Source organism: Syngnathus acus, chromosome 3 (genome assembly GCF_901709675.1).
Source record: "Syngnathus acus chromosome 3, fSynAcu1.2, whole genome shotgun sequence".
In the NCBI taxonomy this organism is placed as follows: Eukaryota; Metazoa; Chordata; class Actinopteri; order Syngnathiformes; family Syngnathidae; genus Syngnathus; species Syngnathus acus.
The window spans coordinates 9,418,090-9,441,342 of record NC_051089.1 but is presented as its reverse complement, the minus strand read 5'-3'; the positions used below and the strand labels follow the sequence as shown (position 1 = coordinate 9,441,342).

The 23,253-nt window shown below is 41.3% G+C and overlaps 4 protein-coding genes across 4 annotated transcripts; all 4 read left to right on the top strand.

Moving 5' to 3' along the window:
* The first annotated feature begins 1,542 nt into the window (after positions 1-1,542).
* On the top strand, positions 1,543-3,762 carry nudt21 (nudix hydrolase 21). The gene is made up of 7 exons (XM_037248172.1): positions 1,543-1,840; positions 2,046-2,246; positions 2,316-2,379; positions 2,611-2,700; positions 2,863-2,938; positions 3,011-3,125; positions 3,340-3,762. The coding sequence occupies exons 1-7, from the start codon at positions 1,719-1,721 to the stop codon at positions 3,359-3,361; spliced, it is 690 nt and encodes a 229-aa protein (XP_037104067.1). The 5' UTR covers positions 1,543-1,718; the 3' UTR covers positions 3,362-3,762.
* Positions 3,763-4,758: 996 nt separating this feature from the next.
* On the top strand, positions 4,759-8,505 carry ogfod1 (2-oxoglutarate and iron-dependent oxygenase domain containing 1). The gene is made up of 13 exons (XM_037248219.1): positions 4,759-4,976; positions 5,164-5,309; positions 5,393-5,439; positions 6,134-6,234; positions 6,308-6,424; positions 6,493-6,584; positions 6,657-6,785; positions 6,856-6,969; positions 7,146-7,225; positions 7,572-7,816; positions 7,897-8,025; positions 8,217-8,275; positions 8,340-8,505. Exons 1-13 carry the CDS (start codon positions 4,814-4,816, stop codon positions 8,487-8,489), a joined length of 1,572 nt encoding a protein of 523 aa, XP_037104114.1. The 5' UTR covers positions 4,759-4,813; the 3' UTR covers positions 8,490-8,505.
* A 547-nt stretch (positions 8,506-9,052) lies between these two features.
* On the top strand, positions 9,053-13,991 carry tradd (tnfrsf1a-associated via death domain). The gene is made up of 5 exons (XM_037248101.1): positions 9,053-9,152; positions 10,997-11,148; positions 11,229-11,509; positions 11,728-11,869; positions 12,936-13,991. The coding sequence occupies exons 2-5, from the start codon at positions 10,998-11,000 to the stop codon at positions 13,226-13,228; spliced, it is 867 nt and encodes a 288-aa protein (XP_037103996.1). The 5' UTR covers positions 9,053-9,152; position 10,997; the 3' UTR covers positions 13,229-13,991.
* A 1,580-nt stretch (positions 13,992-15,571) lies between these two features.
* gnao1b (guanine nucleotide binding protein (G protein), alpha activating activity polypeptide O, b) lies at positions 15,572-22,881 on the top strand. The gene is made up of 8 exons (XM_037247501.1): positions 15,572-16,101; positions 16,238-16,280; positions 18,589-18,730; positions 20,667-20,827; positions 20,975-21,103; positions 21,186-21,315; positions 21,404-21,557; positions 21,630-22,881. The coding sequence occupies exons 1-8, from the start codon at positions 15,984-15,986 to the stop codon at positions 21,815-21,817; spliced, it is 1,065 nt and encodes a 354-aa protein (XP_037103396.1). The 5' UTR covers positions 15,572-15,983; the 3' UTR covers positions 21,818-22,881.
* Positions 22,882-23,253: the final 372 nt, after the last annotated feature.

The window sequence follows — 23,253 nt, the reverse complement described above, 5'->3', positions numbered from 1 at the left end:
ATTTCATTTAGAATGCAAATCTTCACATTTTTACATTGATTTTACATTGACAGCTCATTACAAACTGTTCCTTATGCTCATGTAAGTCACAGGCCATCATCAACTCAACATAAGAGCCCGGGTGAGACAAGGAACAATTCATATGTCTCTGTAGGCCCCCCAAAAATCCTGATGCCATGCTCTTGACCACATAGAGAGTGCCTCAGAATTGAACATTCTTAGCTACAGCGGACGGGACTTCCCCTTGAGCTTATGTCATGGATGCCAGAGAGAATAAAGCATCCTGTGTTCAATGAAGACATTCTGTATTGTACATTAAAGCTGGTCTGTGCTCTGCGGTTACAAGCCTGGGTGATAAAAACAAGTAGATTAATGATCATATGATGAACAGACACACACTATCAGAAACCTAGCGAAGAAACAGTAAAGCTGTTCAAAGTCAGCTTCTTACGGACACACTGAAATTCCCTTTCATTTTAAAAAAGTAATGTGAATTAATAGGCTAATCTGTGGATATTATTACAAAAATAAAGCCAATATTAGTTGCACAAAGCACATCAAGATGTCCCTGGCTCCAGACCTGTCGTTTCATAAGGTACACAATGAATCATCTGATCTGGTACGTTGTAATTACAGCATTGACATAACTAATTAAGTCTCACAGCGGCGTGTTGTTCTATAAACTTCATCCATCAATCCATCCATCCATTATCAAATGCCATTAAAAACCTTGATAGCAGGATACAGATTGAACAGATTGAGTAAATATAGTATACCATCACTTGCTTCTGCAGCTGTGGTACAATGTGTAAGTGGTCAGCATGCACCTTCACGTCACAGTTCTGGGGCTGTAGGCTTGAGACCGGAAATCGGCCTTCGGGCTCTTTATGATCTCACATTCCAAATTCCAAAACGTAAGACTGCGCTGTCTATAGTCGTTAATGTGAGTGTGAATGCTAGTTTGTCTTTATGCGGCCTAGGATTGGCTTGCCAATGTACTATGCCTGCTTCCTGTTCTGATGTGATAAGCCTAATGACGATGGCAGCATAAAAAATGGATGGATGGTTTCTGTTTTTTATTGTTAAGAGCCATTGTGAATCTACGTTGTCAACAACATTATATCAACATTTGGATTCACATGCCCCAAACTCACACTGAATAGCATTTACAGGATCTATCCTTTCATGTGATTGATGTTGCTCACGAGATTGGCAACCACAATATAAAAAGAGAATCAAGGTTCCTTTCATTTTCCTCAAATGGGTTTTCCAGATGGTTTTCATTGGGAGTGGGAGTAGAAAAGGACGTGGGCTTAAAGGCTATGAACTGTGGGCTTAATGTATTTAATAGTTGCTTTTGAGATTCTTAGGTGATTGCAATTTGATTTTTTTTTTTTTTTTTAATTCATTGATGGTTATTTATAGAGACTATAATTGTTAACAATGAGTAAACGTGCCTTAGCCTCATGTAAATTACCATTTGATGAATGTACTTACTTACTCCAACCAGCAAGAGTCGCTGGCGGCAGCCGGAATCGTATTTGACCCGGAAGTCAATTGACGACGGAAACGACAGCGGAGGGGAATAGTTGAATACTATCCATTGTAGTCTTCTGTATTTCTTTCATAGCTATTTTGTCCATTGCGTCTATTCCAAAAAAGCGTTTGGATTTAGTCGCGTTTGCAGGGAGGTTTAATCTCACGTGCACACGTAAGATATGTCGGTTGCGCCCCCCAATCGCTCGAGCACAGGTTGGCCGCGCGGGAGTTCCTCTCAGTTTGGAAGCAAATACATGACCGGCCCGGCGAAGCCTCTCACCCTGGAGAGGACTATCAATCTGTGAGTTCATCTATTTGTTCACAAATAACTCCAAGTTGGTGCAAAGTGTGTTTCTAACCTAAAGGTCTAGCATAGCCACGTCGCGCTACTACTGGGCATGTGATGGTTACGTTTCTTCGAGCATTGTTTCAGGAAGGGCGATCGTTACACTATTATGTTTGTGGGGACAACATTGTGGAGTCTAATGATAGAACATGTATTCTAGTTATCCTCTCACCAACTACACCTTTGGGACCAAGGAGCCTTTGTATGAGAAGGACAGCTCAGTGGCGGCCAGATTCCAGCGGATGCGCGAGGAGTTTGACAAGATGGGAATGAGGAGGACCGTGGAGGGCGTACTTATCGTCCACGAGCATAGGCTGCCGCATGTCCTACTTCTGCAACTGGGCACTACTTTCTTCAAGCTGTGAGGAATTTGTGTTCTTGGGTAACCATCAGATGAGTCCATGTTTGATGTTTTATTTCTCTCCTGTAGGCCTGGTGGGGAGTTGAGTCCTGGAGAAGATGAGGTGGAAGGGCTGAAACGCCTAATGACTGAGGTAAAGGGTGCACAGAATGTTTAGGTAGACTGTAGGAATGATTACAAATGTCATTTACACTATATACTGAGCAAAAGCGTTAATTAGGGATTCACCGATATCAATATATATATATTGCTATTCGTCAAAATTGTCAAGTATGACACTAATACGTCACCAGCCTGGCCCATATTGTTGAACTTCTCTCTTCAGTAATTTTCGGGTTTATATAATGATTTATATGTGCTTTAGATTCTCGGGCGGCAGGATGGCGTGAAGCAGGATTGGGTGATTGATGACTGTATTGGCAACTGGTGGCGCCCCAACTTTGAGCCTCCACAGGTTTGTCCTTCACGGCGACTGGAATCCTAAGATTTTTATTTGTCACAGTGACTGAGTAGCTAGTATATATAAAATGCTACGTTTGCCACATTTCTTTTCATAGCAAGCATTTTCCAGTAAATGAGTTGCATTTTTTACCCTCTATAATTGCGTACCTTGCAGTATCCCTACATTCCAGCTCATATTACCAAACCTAAGGAGCATAAGAAACTTTTCCTGGTTCAGCTGCAGGAAAAAGGTGGGTCTATCGACAAAGCTGTATTCAGGACAACAGAATTTGAGTGGTGTGTGCGCTTTGTTTCGTTTACAGCACTGTTTGCTGTCCCAAAAAATTATAAACTGGTGGCAGCCCCGTTGTTTGAGCTGTATGACAACGCCCCTGGGTATGGACCCATCATTTCGAGCCTACCGCAGCTCCTCAGCAGGTAATGTTCTATTTTGTTTTGTGTCTGCCGATAATGCAAATAGAGCAGATAATTATGTTAGACATCACTAAAGGAAGATATTTCATATCCTCGTTTTGGGGCTTTAGTGGGCAGACAGTTTGTGTGTCATTAAAATATGCATGAGAGATGGAATTGAGATTTTGATAGTTGTCTGAATAATTTTTGTAATTCGTCCCAACCATTTTTTTTGCAGGTTCAACTTCATCTACAACTAAGTGAAGTTCATTTGGCTGTCTCTGTGAGTGCAGCCCAGTCGAAGTGAAACTTGAAGACCACGTGGACAATTCAGAGAAACTACAACTTCTCATCTTCGGCTCCACTTTCACATGAGAGAAATGTGACCTGTGCTGAACATATTGACAGTCCGCCAGGGATATTTAGCTACACTTTTGTCAGGGAAAAAAAAAAAAAAAACTGTTCTTTTTTTTTTATTTTTATCTCGATGGACTGGTGTTTTTTTTTTGGCTTTGTTTTGTAGAAGATACATGTATATTGCATTATGTTCAGATTTTAAGCCTTCTCTGGAAAGGTTTGATTAAACCAACAATTACTTTGTGTTTACTGTCATTTTAAAGTATGTTGTTTTTTCCTTTTTAATAAAAAAAATGAAATTGAATTGTGTGTGCATATGTTTTTATGAAGTGTATAGGGCCGATTTTGTATTTGTTTGTCCCTTGGATAGTGAATGTAATTATTACGTTACATATTTTGATGCTCCTTAGGATTTTTGAAAATATTTAGCTCTACTTTTGTCAGGAAAAAAAACCAATTTTCTTCTTTTTTTATGTCGATGAACTGGTGTTTTTTTTATTTTGTAGAAGATACATTTATATTGCATTCTTTTCAGATTTTACGCCTTCTCTGGATAGGTTTGATTAAACCAACAATTACTTTGTGTTTACTGACATTTTAAAGTATGTTGTTTTTTCTTTTTAGTAAAAAAAAAAAGAAAATGAATTGTGTGTGCATATGTTTTTATGAAGTGTGTACGACCAATTTTGTATGTTTGCCCCTTGGACAGTGAATGTAATTATTACGTTGCATATTTTGATGCTCCTTGCCATTTTCGAAAATAATGCAGCAAAATACGGTATGCTTGGGGAAATTAGTGGTATGAGGTAATGCTCTGTGAAACGGTCAGTAAGCTAATGTAGCATTCTCATGTTTTATACTTAATCAATAAAATGTGTCCGTAGGGCTCTGTTCGACTACCATGTGCTCTGCTTAAAATGTCTATTGTTGAACGCGGCTTGGAGATCTTTTTTTTTTATTTTTTTTTTTACACCATCTCACAACAATTTATAAAAATGATTAAATGCAAATTCCATAACCCTACAGAAAAGGCATGCTATCATGACGTCGGAGCGTTTGGATCTAGAATGAATCTCTATTTTAAAAGTATTTTAATGTTTCATGACCAAACGAATGTATATTTACTGACATTGGATTACATATCGAGTTTAGTTAAAATCACCGACCGGCTAGAGTCGTCATGTGGGACTGTATTTTGCCGAATATAGGTGCGTTGGACTTAACGTGCTTTTTTAAATAGAGTAAAGAATAAAATATGAACCCACTGATATCATATTCCTGCGACGCGATGTCAGCTTTCGTGACGTCACCTCCGGGGCCATTTTTGCGCATGGTTCTTAATAAGTCACTCTACCATGGCATCTAAAAGGCAGCAGGGCGAATATATAAAATCAAACAAGAAGAAAAGGAAAACAAATAACTGCGAAGAAACAGCAGAACTTTGTAGTGTCGTTAGAGACGAGAACGTGAAGAGGGCGGTGAAGGATGCGTGGAGCCAGAAGTCTCACTACACTCATGGTCCGTGAAGTCAACACAGAATCTGACACGAACCATTTAGCCAATTGTAGCAATGCTCAATGTTTGTCTCATGTTGACCTGATTTAATCTATTCATGACTGCTTTCATATTATATCATATTTAGTCATGTTGTAATCATGCAGTTCAGCAGCCACTTCCAACATCCATTGTCTTTGTCACACTGCAGGTGATTTGGAGTTGGACTGCCAACCCTTCCCTCACTGTGTCATCAAAAACTTTATCCAAAGTGAGAATTTCTTGGACAATCTACAAACAGAACTTCTCACGCTCAACTTTCACTCAAAGTCCAACGATCTCTACAAATTTAAACAGGTGAGCCTCAACCTGATCTGTGCATGACTTTCCCGGCAATTGGGTATGCTATCCCAGCATTTAAATCTTGTCCCCACCTACAGTCCGATGACTTGAGAAAGCGAACTGAGCCACACATAGCAGGCCTGAGGTAAGTTTACACGCAGTGACAAGTCTCCAACCTATTTTCTCCTCTTTTTCCCAAATTATTAGACCAATACTGCAGCCATACTGTGTTGTCATTGGAGCTGTTGGATGGCTCATCAGTGCCACCAGAGGGGGCCAGAGATTACATTTGATACCAAAATGTGGTAATTCTCTTCTTCAGAGTGGATAAATCCAAAGTTAGCAATAGTAATGTGTAAAACAATATTATGTCCAAAATGTATTGAAGCCTAATTAATCCATAAATGCCAGGTTCCCAAATGAGTGTATCACAGCATTTAAATCAAGACGATTGTTGACCTTTCTCGTGTTTGATATGCATACCAGCCGTGAGGAATAAATAACGCTGTGTATAACGTTTAACTGGATGTAAATATATGTTTATGAAATGCAACTCCCAAAGCACTCCACTCTGCTGAATCCAAACCAGGATTAAAAGCAAAATGACGGCTTCCTCTTGGGATCATTTATTATTTATACTGCAACAAAATGTCATGGCAGGTTTGTACAGTGAATGCATTTGCCTCTCTGTTGAGACCTCCATCAGCTCAAATATAACACATTTAACACCATTAATATGACCTGTACAAGTCATTTGGGAAAAATATGTTGTTGTTTTTTTATAATGGGAAGTAAAACAAACAAAATGTCATTTAAAATTGTTCTTCGTCTAATTCCAGATCAGCACTGTTCAGCCAATTCCGACTATGGCTTGAGGAGGTTTTGGGTGTGAAATTGGAGCCCACTGTTGATATTTCATGTGCCAAATATCAATACACAGGTGAGCATTTAACCAGAATTAACAATGATATTTTTAAGTTTTGTGTCATTGTGTCCGTTGTAACTGTTTGTAGATATTCTTTTGTGTCATGATGATGAACTGGAGGGGAGACGTGTTGCCTTCATTCTTTACCTTGTCCCTCCATGGCTGAGTAGTGATGGGGGTTCTCTCGATCTCTACACAACGGATGGTGAGTTTCTCTTTTAGTTTAGCATTTACTGATGTGAAATCGTCATTGAAGAAAATCTCTGTCCTCAGCTCATTTCCAACCACAAAGTATCGTGAAGTCTCTCGTGCCTTCATGGAATACGCTCGTACTTTTTGAAGTGTCTCCGATCTCCTTCCACCAAGTAAGAATGATATGCATCACCTGTCAAGCCAAAGAGGAAAAAAAAAAAAGGTCATGTTTTGTGCTCATCCAGGTATCGGAGGTGTTGTCACAGGACAAGTGTCGTCTTTCTCTAAGCGGATGGTTTCACGGACCGTCTCTGGAGCGTCCTCCCCGTCACATAGAGGCTCTCGTCTCGCGGAGCGAACACTTACCCCGAGATGTGAGTATAAACATGCATGTGCAAGCGAGTTGAACTACGTGCTAATATGGTGTTTGTGCGTCCATTTTAGGAGACATTGTTGCTGGAGTGGATCAATCCACTCTACCTGGATATTTCCTACCAGGAGCAAATTCAGGATGAGTTTGAAGAAAGCTCTGAAATTCAGCTGAAAGATTTTCTCAGGGTAAAGTGCTCTCTGTTCTTTGCCTTGAACGCATTTTCCACAGAGTCTCTCATCATCCCAAAACCAATCAAGCATCATGGTGTAGCTCGAGGAATTATTTCTAGGAATGAATAACAACAGTCAGAAGTGTACTTTGGAGGTTTCATTTTGATTCCTCCTCCTGACTGTGTCATCAGGAGGAGAAATTTCGGCAAGTGTGTGCGGCCTTGCAGTCGGCTGAAATCCAGTGGACGCGGAAAGGTCCTGCCAATAAGAGGTGGGTAGGGAAGGTTCTTCGATTACATCTCCTTTAAAAAAAATACGATTTTCAGATTTTTGATCACCTGTAGTTGAATTCTTATGACTAGATTTGTTTTTTCTTTTTTTTGTTTGTTGCTTTGCTAGGTTTTCATTGGCGGGTACTCATTTTGCAACATTAAAAACAGTCTTGTGGGAGTATTTTGTTGTGTAGAATGCCACAGAAAATAGTCATTTTGAAAGGAAACGCAAGGTTTTTTGTAATAACCAATAAAAAGAATCTGTGGTGTTGTGGGGGAAGGGGTGAAACGTGAACCGTCATGTATTTTGGATTCACTCTACCTGATGTATTTGCTCACGTTCAGATGTTACAAAGCAGCCTGTCTGGACACTTTACCCGAGTGTGTGAGCGCTTGTTGGGAGCTGCTTCGTTCAGAAGCCTTTTTCCTGCTTCTCTCCAACTTTACGGGCCTCCGATTGCACTACCTTTGCCCTGCTGATGATGACGATAATGATGATGGTGATGAAAAGAAGGACAAAGAGAAGAAGGAAAGCTCCAAAAAGGACGGCAATGCAACAGGGTCCTCAAATGAAACAAGCAAAGAGTCAGGTTCACAAAATTTCTGAAGCTCCTTCCTTTTTTTTTTGTTTTTCCACTGATTTTTGATTTTTTTGTATTCCTCTACTTAGAACCGAGTACACCTACGTGTTGTGGTGAACTGCGACGATGGTCCCACGGCAGCTACACTTTACTGCACGACGCAGAGGCAGCACGAGCGGAATACGCACTCGACCTCATCTTACCTTTCAACTGTGCGGGTCAGTCAATACAAAAACTGTGACAACACATCAACATTGGGGTGAAATGAGTGGATTGGTCTTCACTGCACTGTTATAGTTTAGATTTATTTTATATATATATTTATTAATAATAATAATAATAATATTAGGGCGCAGTGAGATGTCCATCTCACAGTTCGGAGATGACTGAGATCTTTTTTTATTTTCAGGTTGGCAGTCAGAGTTCGGAGGCTCCACTTGTTACATTGCGAATGAAGAGGATGAGGAAGTGAGTTTTTTTAATTTGTTGTCTATAATTGATCATCGTAATGTCTTTTTGTTTTCGTTTAAAGCTGCTGACCATCCATCCCGAAGATAATTCCCTCGCTCTGGTCTACAGAGACAAGGAAACACTCAAATTTGTCAAGCATGTCAACCACAGAAGCAACAGCGATCCTTCTACTGGAGCATTCTATGACTTCTCTTTTGTGTATTATGAATAAAATTTTACTTACAGCACTTTAATGTTTTTGTTCATATTTATTTTAGGTGTAGTGGTTACCATGTCTGCCTTGCATTGTGTTCTCTGAGTCATCTGAGTTCCTCTCACAATCCCAAAACATGTGCACACATGCATTAAATATGCAAATATGGAGGAAAAATGTACAGTAATTAGAAATGAATAACTAAATTTAATTATATACTAGTGCATTGTTGACAAATGTACTGTACTTGATTTGAATAACTAAGATACTAACATTGACAACTTTTTGAATCACTCATAAAAGGCAAAAAGACAGTAATTACACTGTTTTTAACTTGAGCACATGGCAATAATTGGTCTAATCATTTCCTAATTGTATTAAAGAGGGGGATCCTTCAACATCCTGCCTCTCATCAAATATTTATACAGTACGATATCAGTGGCTGCAAATAACCCAGAATGATTGTGGCGATGGCCTACTTTTAAGCTTGAGGTTTCTTCATCCCGGAAGGATAAATCACATTTTTTCCTCCCCGGTTTTTGCCCCGCCCTTGAATGAGATCTAACCAATCAGAGTACTTTTCTTCGGGTCAGCCAATAGGACGAGGAAATCCGATCACAGTGTCAGTTGGTAAGCTTTTAGGAGGAAGCGTCACCGAACAGTGTACCAAAAAGTTTTTAGGTAAGTTTACTTACGTTTTAGCTAACAATTACGTTGTGTTTTAGGCATGGCGAGTACGTTCCGCAAACGCTATTTGATCTTCGTAAAGTTCAATTTGATTCCCACGACCTGTCTCGTCGACTAACTTTTACGAAATTGTAGTTCCTGCTGACTCATCTGCTGACTATCAACAATACAAGTACAAGTAGCCAGTACTGTACATTATATGTATATAAACATTCAAAAGCACACATTTATGTAGTGTTTTCCCCAAATGCTGATTTTAGATATAAATGTTATTGAAAACACACATTCGAGGCTATTGGTTTCATTGAATGGCAGTGTATATACAGAACCAGTGAAATAAAATCCGTATCAATTATTTAGGATGATTAAAGAACTCTTTATGCATTAAGTTTAATTTTCAGTGTTTCTTAATCGGGAAAATATCCCCAGGATTTATTGCATGTGTCTATTTTTCTGAAGGTTATAAAATGATGATAACTGTAGAAATATGATCTATTCCACCATCATTAGAAGTTTTGTGATAACAGGTATAATAAAGAAAGTCCCAAGTCCATCACAAAGTGACTTGTGGTAGCAAAACCCCACATGGAACATTCTTAAGCATCAGACAAGCAATCCGCCCAGAATACTAGAGGTTGCTTTTTTGGCAGCAAAAAATGAATGATATATTTTAAGCTCCCGATGATCATTTAATCCTCATACCGCTGCTGAACTAATCTCGCGGTATACTTTCAGAGCACCGGTAGATTAGATTGCATATAATTAAATACTGGCTAAATTGTTGAGATTCCTGCAGACCCAAGAGTCAAGTGTACTGTGTATTAGTGAAATATGAGGATGTGCATAATCCAGCTCAAAGGATGCTCTTTCTATGCGGCGCCCTCTGCATGCTGTGCATGGAAAGGGCGTAAATGAGCGGGACTATGTAGTTCATCCGGAGTACAGGAGATCGGGGCTGTGTCGCTTTGGGGGGAGGGAGGCTTCAGATTAAACATGTTTTTATGTAATGAAGTTGCAAGAGGAGGCTGGGCCAAAGATGGGGAGAAAGGTGGAATGTCAGTGATGGGCCATGCATTTGGTACCTGGACCCTCGGTGGGGATTTAGCCGACTTAATCCAACTCTTAATACTTTGTAGCACCACTATCGCGTAGTAATTATACAAACTACCAATGCGATACAAAAATGCAATATAATATCACGCAACTGTACCATACAAAAAATGCAATATCATATTATGCAACTGTGCCATAAAAAATGCAATTAAATATCACGTAATTGTCCCACATTATTTGAAGCAGTTCCAAATCAATATTAATGATATCATGAATAGAATCAAAATATAAATACAATTCCCGGAACAACTTTTTGCTCTGATCAAACAATGACAGGTTGGTTGTTATCTTTTTTGCAACAAGCTTTATAAAAAAAAAAGCCAGATTGGACTTTGCCAGAAAACATTTACTTTCGCCAAAGTTGTAGGATCAAATTCTTGTATTTGATCAAGTCAGGTTTATTTTATAACGCTCACTAAAAAATCTTTAACATTAAACATTTAAACAACATTTAACACCTAATATGATGCTGTACAATGTTAACTACAACAATGTGAGAGTCAATTAAGTAACATAAAACCACAGGAAACAGCACAGAAAGACGCTTTCGAAGAATTGGTCCCACCTCAAAACCCCAAACATCACATTCTCTGTAGCAACTCCTCCAGGAAGTGGCCTACCTTAGATCTTGTCCTGTTCGGTCGGTGCAGAATCCATACAGCAAGGGCATCAGATTTAGCCATCCGAGGTACCGAGTTGATTATGTGCTGATTCCATATTCATAGGATGGCAGACCAAGTTTTGGATGGAGGCTCCTGGACAGGATGCGCTGTTCTGTTTCTGCGGTCGCTCTGTCCGGATGCAAACCTGCCCTCCCTCTACAAGGACCAGCAGAGGAAGTTCATCATTTTTAAACTCATCAAATTGACACTGATAGGTGAGCAGAAGAATTAAGATTTGAAACCTACAGTATCTCCAAAAGTGAGCACAGCCATTAAATCATTTTTTCATGGTCAGATTCTGCAGGTGGTCTGGACGGGTACGAGATACTAAAGATTCATGATGCCGATCCCTTCCTCGCAGTAGAGGTGAAGTTTGTGGATGTAGTAGTGTGTCAGCAGTTCCTGAAGAACTACACCTCTGGAGCGCTGTGTCAGTCCATCTCTCAGCACGCTTGTCGGCTCCTCGCTCTGGCACAAGACTTTAGGATAGAGACCCAGCTCAAGGCCGGAACGCACATCTTGGATCGATGTTTGGACGAGCTCGAGTTTTGTCTGAAGCAAATTCACCAGTCACACGTATGCATATATTTTTAAAATGTTGGGCTTTTATTAGTTGTAGTATTGATTTTATTTCTTGCAAGATTAAAAAAGATTCAAGTCTAAACGGTTAGATGGACGGATGGATTGATAATTAGATAGAGAGCACATTTTTTGCCTCTGAAAGGTATCACTTGTGTATTTTTGTTTGGTTTGTGGCAGTTAAAGCGCCTTTTTTTCCCCTCGTTTTCTGACAGCCCGAGCGCTTGCGTGATGAAGAAGTTGATCAGCTTGATATGCAACTGGAGCTTGAGGTCAAGGGGCCTTCTCCACACCAGCAGATCCCGTTCACACAGCAAATCCCCAGCAACTGCTTCAGATTTCAGAATAAAATTTTTGGTGAGTCGAGTTGCTCTCTAAGTCTTGTCACAATGTCTTTAAGATAAAAGAAGTTAAATTTCATGCGTGCTTTAGTTAACCCTTTCAGACAGGTGAGTTCTATACGGTTAAGTCCCATGAGTTACGCATCAAAAACCACAGGATAAATACAAAGGTGAATTTTCAGGGGTTGACTTTTCAAACAGGTTTTATCATCTGATCATGTCGTATGACACACGCAAAAAAGCATTGTTCTGTACCTCACTGACAAGAGAAAAGAATCCACGTCATGTAATATGTCCTAATGTCAGTGACCATCTGCTGCATTTGTTGTGTTTTCACTTTGCTGGCTGCACGTAAACTGTGTGCAGTTTGACAGATGATTCTCTAATCCAACCATTTAGGAATTGATGGGCACAACCTAAAGGGAGATTAGGGCATGCCATCAGATAATTTTGGTGGATTGCATTAATTTGAAATTGCCAGCTTTCTGTTCAATTGTCATTCACTGTGCATCGAACTAAGCTTTTAAGGGAAAGTCAACCCAAATCTTTTCTTTACAATAATTTGTTGTATGTGCTCCCACTAGTATGAAGTTTCTAAACACGGTATTTAGTATTTAGTATTTCGTCCATGTATTAGGAGTTAAGCAGCAAAAGTCACCCGTTTTTATCCACCTTAAGGGGCGGCCATTTTGCCACTTGCTGTTGACTGAAAATGACATCACAGTTGCTCAGGGCTCAGGTCACAACCAATCTCTAGACAAAAGGATGTTGATTGTTTTAAACTTAACATTCGTGTCAAAGTATTATTTTTCACATCAGCATAATTTAGCATTTCCAAATGCTGTATTGAATTGTTTTTATTAATAACAAACAACACTAGTTAATTACTATTGTACCTGTATCGGGGCGCCATAAAGAATCAAACGATATAAAATATAAAGTAGATACTGTAACTCTCGTGTGAGTTGAAAGCGCCTTAAGGGATTGGGAAGTGTTTCTGTTTTATTTTGTAAACCTCTGATTACGTAATTGCAATTAAGTACAGTTTGCGTTAATGTTTTTTTTTTTTTCCCCCCCATCAGAGGATCGAATGCTGACGACAGCAGATGTTCAGAGCTTCGCTAATGGAGTGGGCCGTCAGTGGAAGCACGTGGGGAGGACCCTGGGGAGGGAGTGCTGCGCTCTGAAGGATACGGCCATTGACAACCTGGCCTACGAGTACGCCAGAGAAGGCCTGTACGAGCAGGCCTATCAGCTCCTCAGCCGCTTCCTCCAGGCGGAGGGGAGGGCGGCCAAGCTGAGCCGGCTAGTCAAAGCGCTGGAGGAATGCAAACTCACCAGCCTGGCCGAATCCATTCTGGAAGAACAGCCGTGAAACTAACGGCGGGCGCTTTTTTGGTGGCGTTTAAACACGGAGGCGCTCGCCAAGGGGGGCGTGCTTCGCCTCTGTTGACTTTGTCTTTCCTGCTTTTACATACAGGATGTCTAATATTCTGAAATTGTTGAAATTGTTCCTGTATGCATGTGAATTTCTGATCATACGTTTGACCTCAAATTGCAGTTTCCTTCCCTTTGTAATTGATTACAGATATTCGATCAATATAAAAGCACAAAGGTCTAAGTTGGTACTGTAAAATACAGTAAAGCTAGGTCAATCTACATTATTAATCTAAAAATTAGTTTCACTCAATTTTCTGCTTTCATAATAAATCTTAAAGCCTAAATTGACTCGTCAAATGGCAACTTTTCATACAACACAATTGCAGAGGGAGGGCTTGGGTATTTTTATTTTTTTTACATCACAGATGGTATATCCTACCTCAGAGGTAGATTCTCTGCACTATTTCAAATCTTTTCACATTTAGTTTTACTTTACAAGTTCTACACATGGAAACTGTTGGTGCTCCTTTCTCATGGCTGCCCAATTGAAGGTTATTGATTTGTTTTTCTTGTACAAAATAAGTGCTTGCAAAACAAATGCTTAAAAATATTTTTGTATGTCTGTGTTAGATGCATTAGTACAGAAGTGGAAAATGTCCTCCCACTCTGTATTAAGTACAGAAAAAACAAGTCTGCTAAAAGCCCTGTAAAGTGAATTTATGAATGTTTCTAAGTACATAAAATACATCCAAAGATAATTGCAAAGACTGAGAATTACTCTTTGTACAACTTGGTGGATATAGCCTTTAACTGTTTTTAACCATTTCAGTTTTCCTGATTTATTCCCCCCCTCCATAGCAAAGACAATGCCGAGTTGCGCAATTTGAAGTCTGGCATTTTCCCTTCAGATTGTCTATTGGCTCGGACGGTTTAGAGCGCCTCGTTATCATCCGCGAGTGCACGCATGTCACAGAGAGAAGGCACTAAAAAGAAAAAAGTCGATATATTTGTTTTCAAATGCCGCAGGAAAATAAATAATCAAGAAATGGAGAGCTAGATGAATCACTTGTACCTAAAAATTCGGCTTGAAGTACAGTAATTAAAGTACTTGTATTTTGTAACGTCCCATAACTGCGTTAGTGTGATTAAACCTGAAAACATTACTTTCTCCAAATTCCCCCAGGTATAATTTGGTGTTAATCCTTCTCCCCCACCTCTCTCGCTCTCATTCCCATCATTCTCTTTCGCACACGTGTGTGCGTGTACGCTCGTATGATTAAACTGCTGATGTTGCTGCTGAATGTGTGCTTGTGTCACATTGTTTCAGGGCAGTGAGGTAAATAGTTGAGGCGTGCGTGTGTGTTTCGAGGTTTTATCTCCACCCAAATTCACTGATGGATGAAGTCGCTGCAGCTTGAACTTGCCAGGTTTCATTCAGATCTACCGCAAAAGCCTGACCCCCCCTTCTCTTTTATGCCACTTGGCCGTTTATCCAGATGTGACTTGTGGATTACGGGCTATTAACACACACACTTTCTCCAACGCAGATATAAATAGATTTCAAAGTTATGCAAAACGCACTGTAACCACAGCTGCTATTGAGATGATTCTTTCTGTAAATTTGACAGTTTATAGTGAAGTTGACAGCAGCACACATTCTGGTTTTTTAATAGCTGATGAGACAGAAAGGTCAAGTCTGAAATTCATTACAAACTCATTTCACTTTAGGAAGCCATATCTTTAAGCACACCTGCATGACCTCACAAGTAAGACAACATTTCTATTTGTGCAACCAGTAAGACCCTTGTAGTTCTACTAGTGCACTGATTTCTTTTTTTTACTATAGTGAGGGCAAGTACTACTCTAGTCAGTGGCGGTTCTAGACCGTTTTTACTTGTATGTGTGTGTGGGAGAGGGGGGGGGGGGGGGCAGATTGATCCCAGGGCACCGTTTTAAACCCATGCCAAAATTTCCACTGCTACTAGTAGATGCACACATGCATTCTCATATGACCACACAAACGCAATATTGTACACACTACTATTATAGCACACATCAAATGTCAATGTTTGATGTCATTGATGTTGAATTGACATGAGGTGTGCGTAGGTTCGTGACGACAAGGATATGATTAAGTAAGTAATTTACATGTACCTGTATTCCTCCTACAAGAAACACGTGGTTGCCATTTAAAGCTCTGCCCCATTTGAATTTTATTTTTTTTAGAGGACGTGATTTGAAGCTCTGACGTCAGCGAGATTGTCCGCACGAGGTGTGTCTCTTCCTCCTCCTCCTCTTGGAGGAAAAAAACCTACTAGGAAATCATCAGCACCACCAACAGCAGCACCAGCGCCGCCCTGGGGAGAGAGAGAGCGAGGGAGAGAGAGAGAGAGAGAGAGAGAGAGAGAGAGAAAACCAAGCCCCCCTCCTACACCCCTACACACTCCCCACCTAACAACAACCTCAGCCCCGCAGCTAGGCTCTCTCAGAACGACCCCACCCCGCCCCCAACCCCCTCTGAGAGAGGGGACGGAGCGAGACACACTAAGGAAGAAGAAGAAGAAAAAGGAGGGGGAAAAAAATCGAAGAAGACCGCTTCGGGTTGCCCTCAATCCGGGCCTACTAATGCTGTAGCGGCGAGAGGAAGAGCGACGACAACGCACTGATTGAGGAGTCGGCGTCGCGGGGTGGACCAAGGCGGAACCCGGAGGGGAACACGACGCTTGTTCATTCGCTTGCTCGTCACCATCATGGGATGTACGCTGAGCGCCGAGGAGCGAGCCGCTCTGGACCGGAGCAAGGCCATCGAGAAGAACCTGAAGGAGGACGGGATGGTGGCCGCCAAGGACGTCAAGCTGCTGCTGCTCGGTAAGACTGCCTTCCCCACCCTGCTAATCACCAACTTCCCTGCTTCTCCACACCCTGTCCCCGGTCGGGCCGGTTGGTGCTCTCCGTGGTACTGATTTCACCATTAGCCGCCCCCCTCCCTGTGTGTTCTTTCCAGGCGGTGGAGAGTCCGGCAAAAGCACCATCGTCAAACAAATGAAGTAAGTCGCTCTCTTTTTTTTTCTTTTATTTGAGTGTTTAGTGTTTGGTGGCTTATTTATGCTTCAAAAAAGGCCTCGAGACCCCCCCCACTCCTTCTTCCCCCCTCCCTCCTCCCCTCCCTTCCCTTCCCTTCCTCTCCGTCGAGCCGCCATGTTTCCAGAGGCCGAAGCCCGCGAGAAGTGCCCGGAGGTTGGAGCACCTTTCGGCTCGGGAGTCGAGGCCCCGCTCGGCGGGTGCTGTTCGTTCGGCGGGTGCTGAAATGTACTTAACGAAGCTTTAGGGCTGGGGGGCTTTCGGTTAGTGTAGTCTAGTGACTGTGGTGTGGGTGTTGTTCCTCTCTCCTCTCTGAGTGTGTGTTCGTGTGTGAGGTCAGCGCGGCTCCATTAGTGAATACCTCTGCTTTTAATCTTAATGGCTTTAAGTGCCCGATATCGGCGGGAGTACTTTGCCTATAAAAGCGGATTTACGTAGAAATATGGCTCGGAAAACCGCATCTCAACCTCTGAGCTAAACCACTATTTGATGTTTTTAAATCACTGTTGTTGCTGGTTGCTAAACCTCTTAGTGAAGTTTCGAGATGTTTTCAGGGAAAATCATGGAGTCTATTGTATATTTTGTAATGTGAGGCTTCTCCGCAGTGGTGCAGCCTCCCCTACTCGAGACCCCCCCCCCCCCAAAAAAAAACCTGCTTCCTCTTCTTCCTTCACCTATTAACCCTTTTAGATGTCTGTTTTCCGTAAAGACGCTGAACGCAACACCCGGGGCCAAATTGTGCTATTTAGCTTTTTTTACACGCTCCTGCTACCTCTATTATTCTTAATTATTATTATTTCAAAAGAGCAGTAGATAGGTTTTTGTCCTGTTATAATTTATTAGAACATCGTAGCCAGGGGTGCCAATAATTTTGGAAGGCACTGCATTTGGAAGGCTTGAGAGAAATAGATGGGTAAATGGATAGAGATAGAGAAAGCGAGAGAAAGAGAAAGAGCGAGAGAGAAAGATTGGATATAGTAGATGAGATGCTTAGGAAGATACAGGAGGGATCCATAGATAGAAAATGGATGGTTACGATAGAAGATAGCGATAGAAAGCACCATAGGTAGAGAATGGGATGAGAAAGCTAGATCGATTGATTAATAGGTAGATAACTTGATAGACAGATAGGTGACAAGGTGGAGATAGTGAATATAAGCTGGATGGATAGACATATGAAAGATGGAATGCTGGATAGATGACAGAGGGATGGGCAGATAGAAAGCTGGATGGATAGTTTTCCTAAATGATAGTATCCATTAGTCACCCTAAGAGGGGAATTAAATGGCTGTACATGTATGTATTTTACATGAATACATGACAAATAGATCATGTATGATGATGATGTCAATCTACTTTGTGTGAGCTGGGTAGACAAGCTTGGGAAAGCTACAAGGCTCAAAATGGCTCTTGTTGATAACTCAACATAGAGGAGGTACAAAGTTAGCCTCACAGGATATGAATAATTGAATTGAAAAAAGCCAGCGCCGGGTTGGAGTGGAATGCACTAACTTGTGCTAGTGACTCGCAGCTGCAGCGATGTCAGAGAATTCCTATTTTTACACTTGAGTGTGATTGGCCCACTCTGCGGATGATGAAAAGCTTTGAATATGACATTTTATAATCAGAATCTTTTTTTTACATTGTGGCCAAGCACTGTTGAAATAAAAGGAATCTGTCTCCCTTCGTTTGGAGTTGATAGCATCATAGCAAAAAAGACAGACTCATTGAGCCATAAAAACGGTGAAATGATCATATTGAAGTGAATTGTGCAAATGATGCACAGCAAAGAAACTGCCCACATTCAGGTCAAACGATCCTTTTTGACCTACAAACTTAATAGAAACAATGCGTCTAAACACAGTAATCCTAGCAGCAGCCAAACCATGCTGAGGAAATTGTTGCGTAAACTACTAATGGTGATTCACAGCCTGGACTCTTTATTAATTCAATCCTCTCTCGCTCATGGTTTGTGCATCTTATCCACTTCTCATCCATAATTACACAATTTTGCACACAGCCAGCTGCACAAAATATTAAAATGCCCCTCTTTCTGGTCCTTCCATGCAGGAACTGTTGAGCTCCATAGTAGTCACAATCAATGAGTGGATTTTTGTTCTATAAAAGGTTTAAAAATCACTGATTTTTAGATAAACTCTCTTTAAAATTGGAATGTAAATTCAAATGAAGGATTCCACCACTCAAGGTGAATAGACGACCGACATATGGCAGAACGGGACTTTTCCTTGTGCTAATATCTGTGCGCGCCTGCAGGATCATCCACGAAGATGGCTTCTCCGGGGATGACGTGAAGCAGTACAAACCTGTGGTCTACAGCAACACCATCCAGAGTTTGGCAGCCATCCTGCGAGCCATGGACTCGCTGGGAATCGAGTTTGGAGACAAGGATCGAAAAGTCAGTTGCCTCCGGCTTGAAATGCTCCGTCACTAAAATGACGGAGATGAGATGAAATGTCACAGATTAAAAAAGATATTGGATATACAGGAAATATTTTCTCAGATATAAATGTATATTTTCTCAAACTAAAATATCTACTTTATCTAAGATATATTTATATATTAAAAATATTCTAAATCTACCATTGCATGAGTCATCCCAAGGTGCTTTGTTTGGATTAAGAATAAAATAATAATAATAATAATAATAATAATAATGATGATTACCACAGACACACAATCAGTGGTGGAAGGCGGTCTCTAAATTCCCACTTCACAAAGGCTGATGTCACATCATCCGCAAGAAGAGATCTTTTTTCTATCCTAGAAGCACTTACCGTGCTTTGATCCATTGCATGGCCTGCAGCAAGTCTGCGATTCTTCTGCCAAATAGACCATGCGCCTTCTCCTTCCTTGAATTTAAAGGGAATGAGAGGAGCCACAAAAAAGCTGGAAGCAAATTTCCTAGATGTGTTCACTCCCACAACTGCGCAAACGCTCATTTCTAACCGCGCCCATCTACAACAATACCCAAAATAATTAAACTCCAAAGTTAGATAGTGATAATACTGTCAGGCTAGGAACAAGGAGAGGACACTCAGGTGCAGAGTGACCAAAAAAACCAGGAATTTATTTTGCCAGGCGAGAGCCGGCAAAAACCAAAAACAACTCAAAGAGTGAACTCAAGGCAGCAAAAACAAGCTAAATAGTTCTCTGGGTAAAGCGAGAATAAAAGGGTTCTTCAAAAAACTAGACAAGGTATTCAAAAAGTATCTTTCAACTTGTGTGATCGCGAGTAACCCCTGACGAGACCAGACGCACTGGCACAAGACCTTGTCTTGACGCTGACTAAATACACACAGAAGGGGAAGGGCACAGGTGCACACAATTAGGAGCAGGGAAGGCAATCAGGAAACGAGAGGAGAGTAGCTTATCAAAATAAAACAGGAAGTGACGATACAACAAAAAAGACAAGACAACAGCAACCCACAAATTATAACGGCATGACAAATACGATATCAAAGAGAGTGAAAGGAAGAATTTCAATATATCAAAGAGAGAGAGAAAGGAAGAAGTTATCCTTGCAGTGTCGAGAACCATCTTTTTACTTTTAATAAATTGGCTTCAATACAGCTTTTCTAGATAGACAAAAGCACAAATTGCTAGTTCTAGTTGAATAACAGCATGAAAGTGGATGTCCTCCCACCCGCGGTCTTTTCTTTTTGATTCATTAAACATTTTGGAGTTTTTTTTCTTGCGCTCTTGGGCTGTTTTAGATCAGACGATGTTGTTAATAGTTGTCAGCTGATTATTTGATGATTAAGGACCATACAAATAATTTTGTCTTTACTTGACAAAGAAACTATTTACAACTCAACAAAATCTCTCTTCACAGCTTTTGGTTGAATAAATATAATTGTGTTTCAGAAGCAAAAATGTTTTGACCTACTTTCTGCTTCGTGTCAAAGTATTATTTGTGAATATATCACATTATTAATCCTCAAGTGAACTGCTTTAAAGATAAGCTTCTTCAAAATAATTGATACATAAAAATATTAAAGATGATCAACACCACTTTTTTTCTTACGATACCAATGTAAGTATCAATTTGATACTTGTCGATACCGATACCAAGTAACCGATGCCAATGCTAACATTTTTATCAAACCGATTACAGATCATTTTAAAGCCCTTTTGTTTATTTCTGGCAAAAACAAAATAACAGTCGTTCCGTAATAGAGAATTTAAGTTCAAAATAAAACAAACTAACGCAGAAGGTAGGATTCATTTGTAATAAACCAAGAAAAGTGCAAAATCAAGCTGGCTGTATCGACACTTACTCAAAAATATATACGAGCCCAATCCTTTCCAATTTATTTCGGTTTCATTTCCAGGCGGATGCTAAGCTAGTGTGTGACGTCGTGAGTCGCATGGAGGACACCGAGCCATACTCTGCGGAGCTTCTCTGCGCCATGAAGCGCGTTTGGGCTGACGCCGGGACTCAGGAGTGCTTCAACCGGGCCCGCGAATACCAGCTCAACGATTCGGCCCAATAGTGAGTGACACGGAATGGCATTTTGAGTTAGTTTCCCATTCCCCAAACCTTTCTGTTTGGCATATTCAAATGTCCAATTAAATAGATGGTTGGGTGTTAGTTAGTATTTCTGAACGAGCTTAATTTCTTGCTCCTTGTCGCCACCAGCTACCTGGACAGTTTAGACCGGATCGGGGCTGCAGACTACCAGCCCACAGAGCAGGATATTTTGAGAACCCGAGTGAAGACCACCGGCATTGTGGAAACTCACTTCACCTTCAAAAACCTCCATTTTAGGTAAGTCCCTCCTCTTGTAGCCGAGGTGCTACTTAGAGATGTGTCCTGGAGTTTGTAGCTACCATTTGGCATTTTTCCGCAGGCTCTTTGACGTGGGAGGGCAAAGGTCGGAAAGGAAGAAATGGATCCACTGCTTTGAGGATGTGACTGCCATCATTTTTTGTGTGGCCCTGAGTGGTTATGACCAGGTGCTCCATGAGGATGAAACAACTGTAAGTGTGACTCCAACGGAGACCTTTTTTGCTTTGACTTGTGAACTAAAATGAGAAGTTTCGGCATCAACAAAATTTCTCGTTGCAGAACCGCATGCACGAGTCCCTCATGCTGTTCGACTCCATCTGCAACAACAAGTTCTTCATCGACACCTCCATCATCCTTTTCCTCAACAAGAAGGACCTCTTTGCGGAGAAGATCAAGAAGTCGCCGCTGACGATCTGTTTTCCCGAATACACAGGTGAGCGTTTGGAGCTCATTCCCCAAACGGATGTCCTCGAAACTTAACGTGTAATCTTCTGCTCTCCTTCAGGTGCTAACACTTACGACGACGCCACCGCATACATTCAGGTTCAGTTTGAGAGTAAGAACCGCTCTCCCAATAAGGAGATCTACTGTCACCTGACCTGTGCCACGGACACAGGGAACATCCAGGTAGTGTTCGATGCTGTCACCGACATCATTATCGCAAACAACCTGAGAGGGTGCGGCTTATACTGAGCACGGCCGTTCTTGCAGAGAGTGTGAGGCGTTATATCATTTTCATGGTACTTTAAAAAAAAGAAAAAAATTACACACACAGAAAAATATGTAATTCAACACGTCCGAAATGGACCCAAAGAGCTGCCACCAGATATCATGTCGGATTCATGTTATGATTTTGTTCCCTTCCTCTTCTCACGAGTTCATGAGCCCCAGTTTTGTCTTTGAGTGTTTGAATGGTTTGCTGATGAGCGTAAACAAACAACCGGGGGGGGGGAGCAGGAGCAGCAAGTAACCCCGAGCATTGTCTGCTGCTCCATTTTGACAAGTTAAACGATGATGCAGACGATGCTGATAATATAACGGGGGAGGCGCCGGGAAGTTTGCCTTTCCTTCACATGACCGAGTAGCCCGCAGGTCTGTTCTGCTCTTTTTCTCTTGTACTTCAACAGAAAGAGAGTATTATCCGGTGTAGAGCGGCCGGCCTCCTGTGCTACGAGGACCGCCCATCGGTTGATAATATCTTACAATAGACGTGGAAAGAAAGAGACACAAACAAAAAGCTGTCATATTGGTGCCAACCATTTGAGAACAGTTTAGGATCCTAGTTGGTTCTTGTTTAGGGTTGTGACCATTGAATTGTTGATCGCTTCAAGCCTCATCCCTCTTCCTCCAGCCACACATTTAATTTGGCCCTCAATGTGAATCTGTTTAGTCATAGAAGACTGCACAAGGAGAGAATATCATCAGAGGCAGCCTCTGCCTGTTAGGGGACTATATAATATTCTCCCCTCATGTTTATCATCCTCCTCTTTTCACACTGAAGCAGTACAGCTCTCCACCCCCCCATACTCCGCCTCCCCGTCCCAGTATACACATTTCCCCTCATATCCGATTCATTGTCACCGTAAAAGCACCGTATTGTATATAAATATATTACGATTATACCAGATTTTTTTTTTTACTGTGAATGTTTTTGTGCTGCACCCCATCTTCTGTAGTTCATTGGTTGCTCTCATGTGGAATGTTTGTGCTGAGCCAATCGAATGTTGTGTTTACATTAAAGCTACACTTTTCCTAACGATTCACGTGTGCGTCCGTTTATGCTCTCAGAATACACAAAGCGATCAATTTAGGTTAGGTCACAAAATGAGAACGTGTTTGACATCCGGTAGATTGGGACACGCGTGGCCGCGCTTGCTGAAACGTATTATCCGATCGAGATGAACGTGAAAATTGTGGTGCAGTCGAGCGGCTCGCGATTTATTAGGTTAAAAGTGTTCTAACCTCACAGACGAGCGGCAATTCCTTTATTGAATGACTAGGCTGGATCAGCTGTCTGACCCGCTTCTGTCACTTTAATGGCTGAGATGTTCATTACTCCGCCGCTTCGCTTTGGCGGGGCGGCCTCCTTTTGCGCAATTACAGGTTAGCAGGTTGCTACTCCCCGTGTG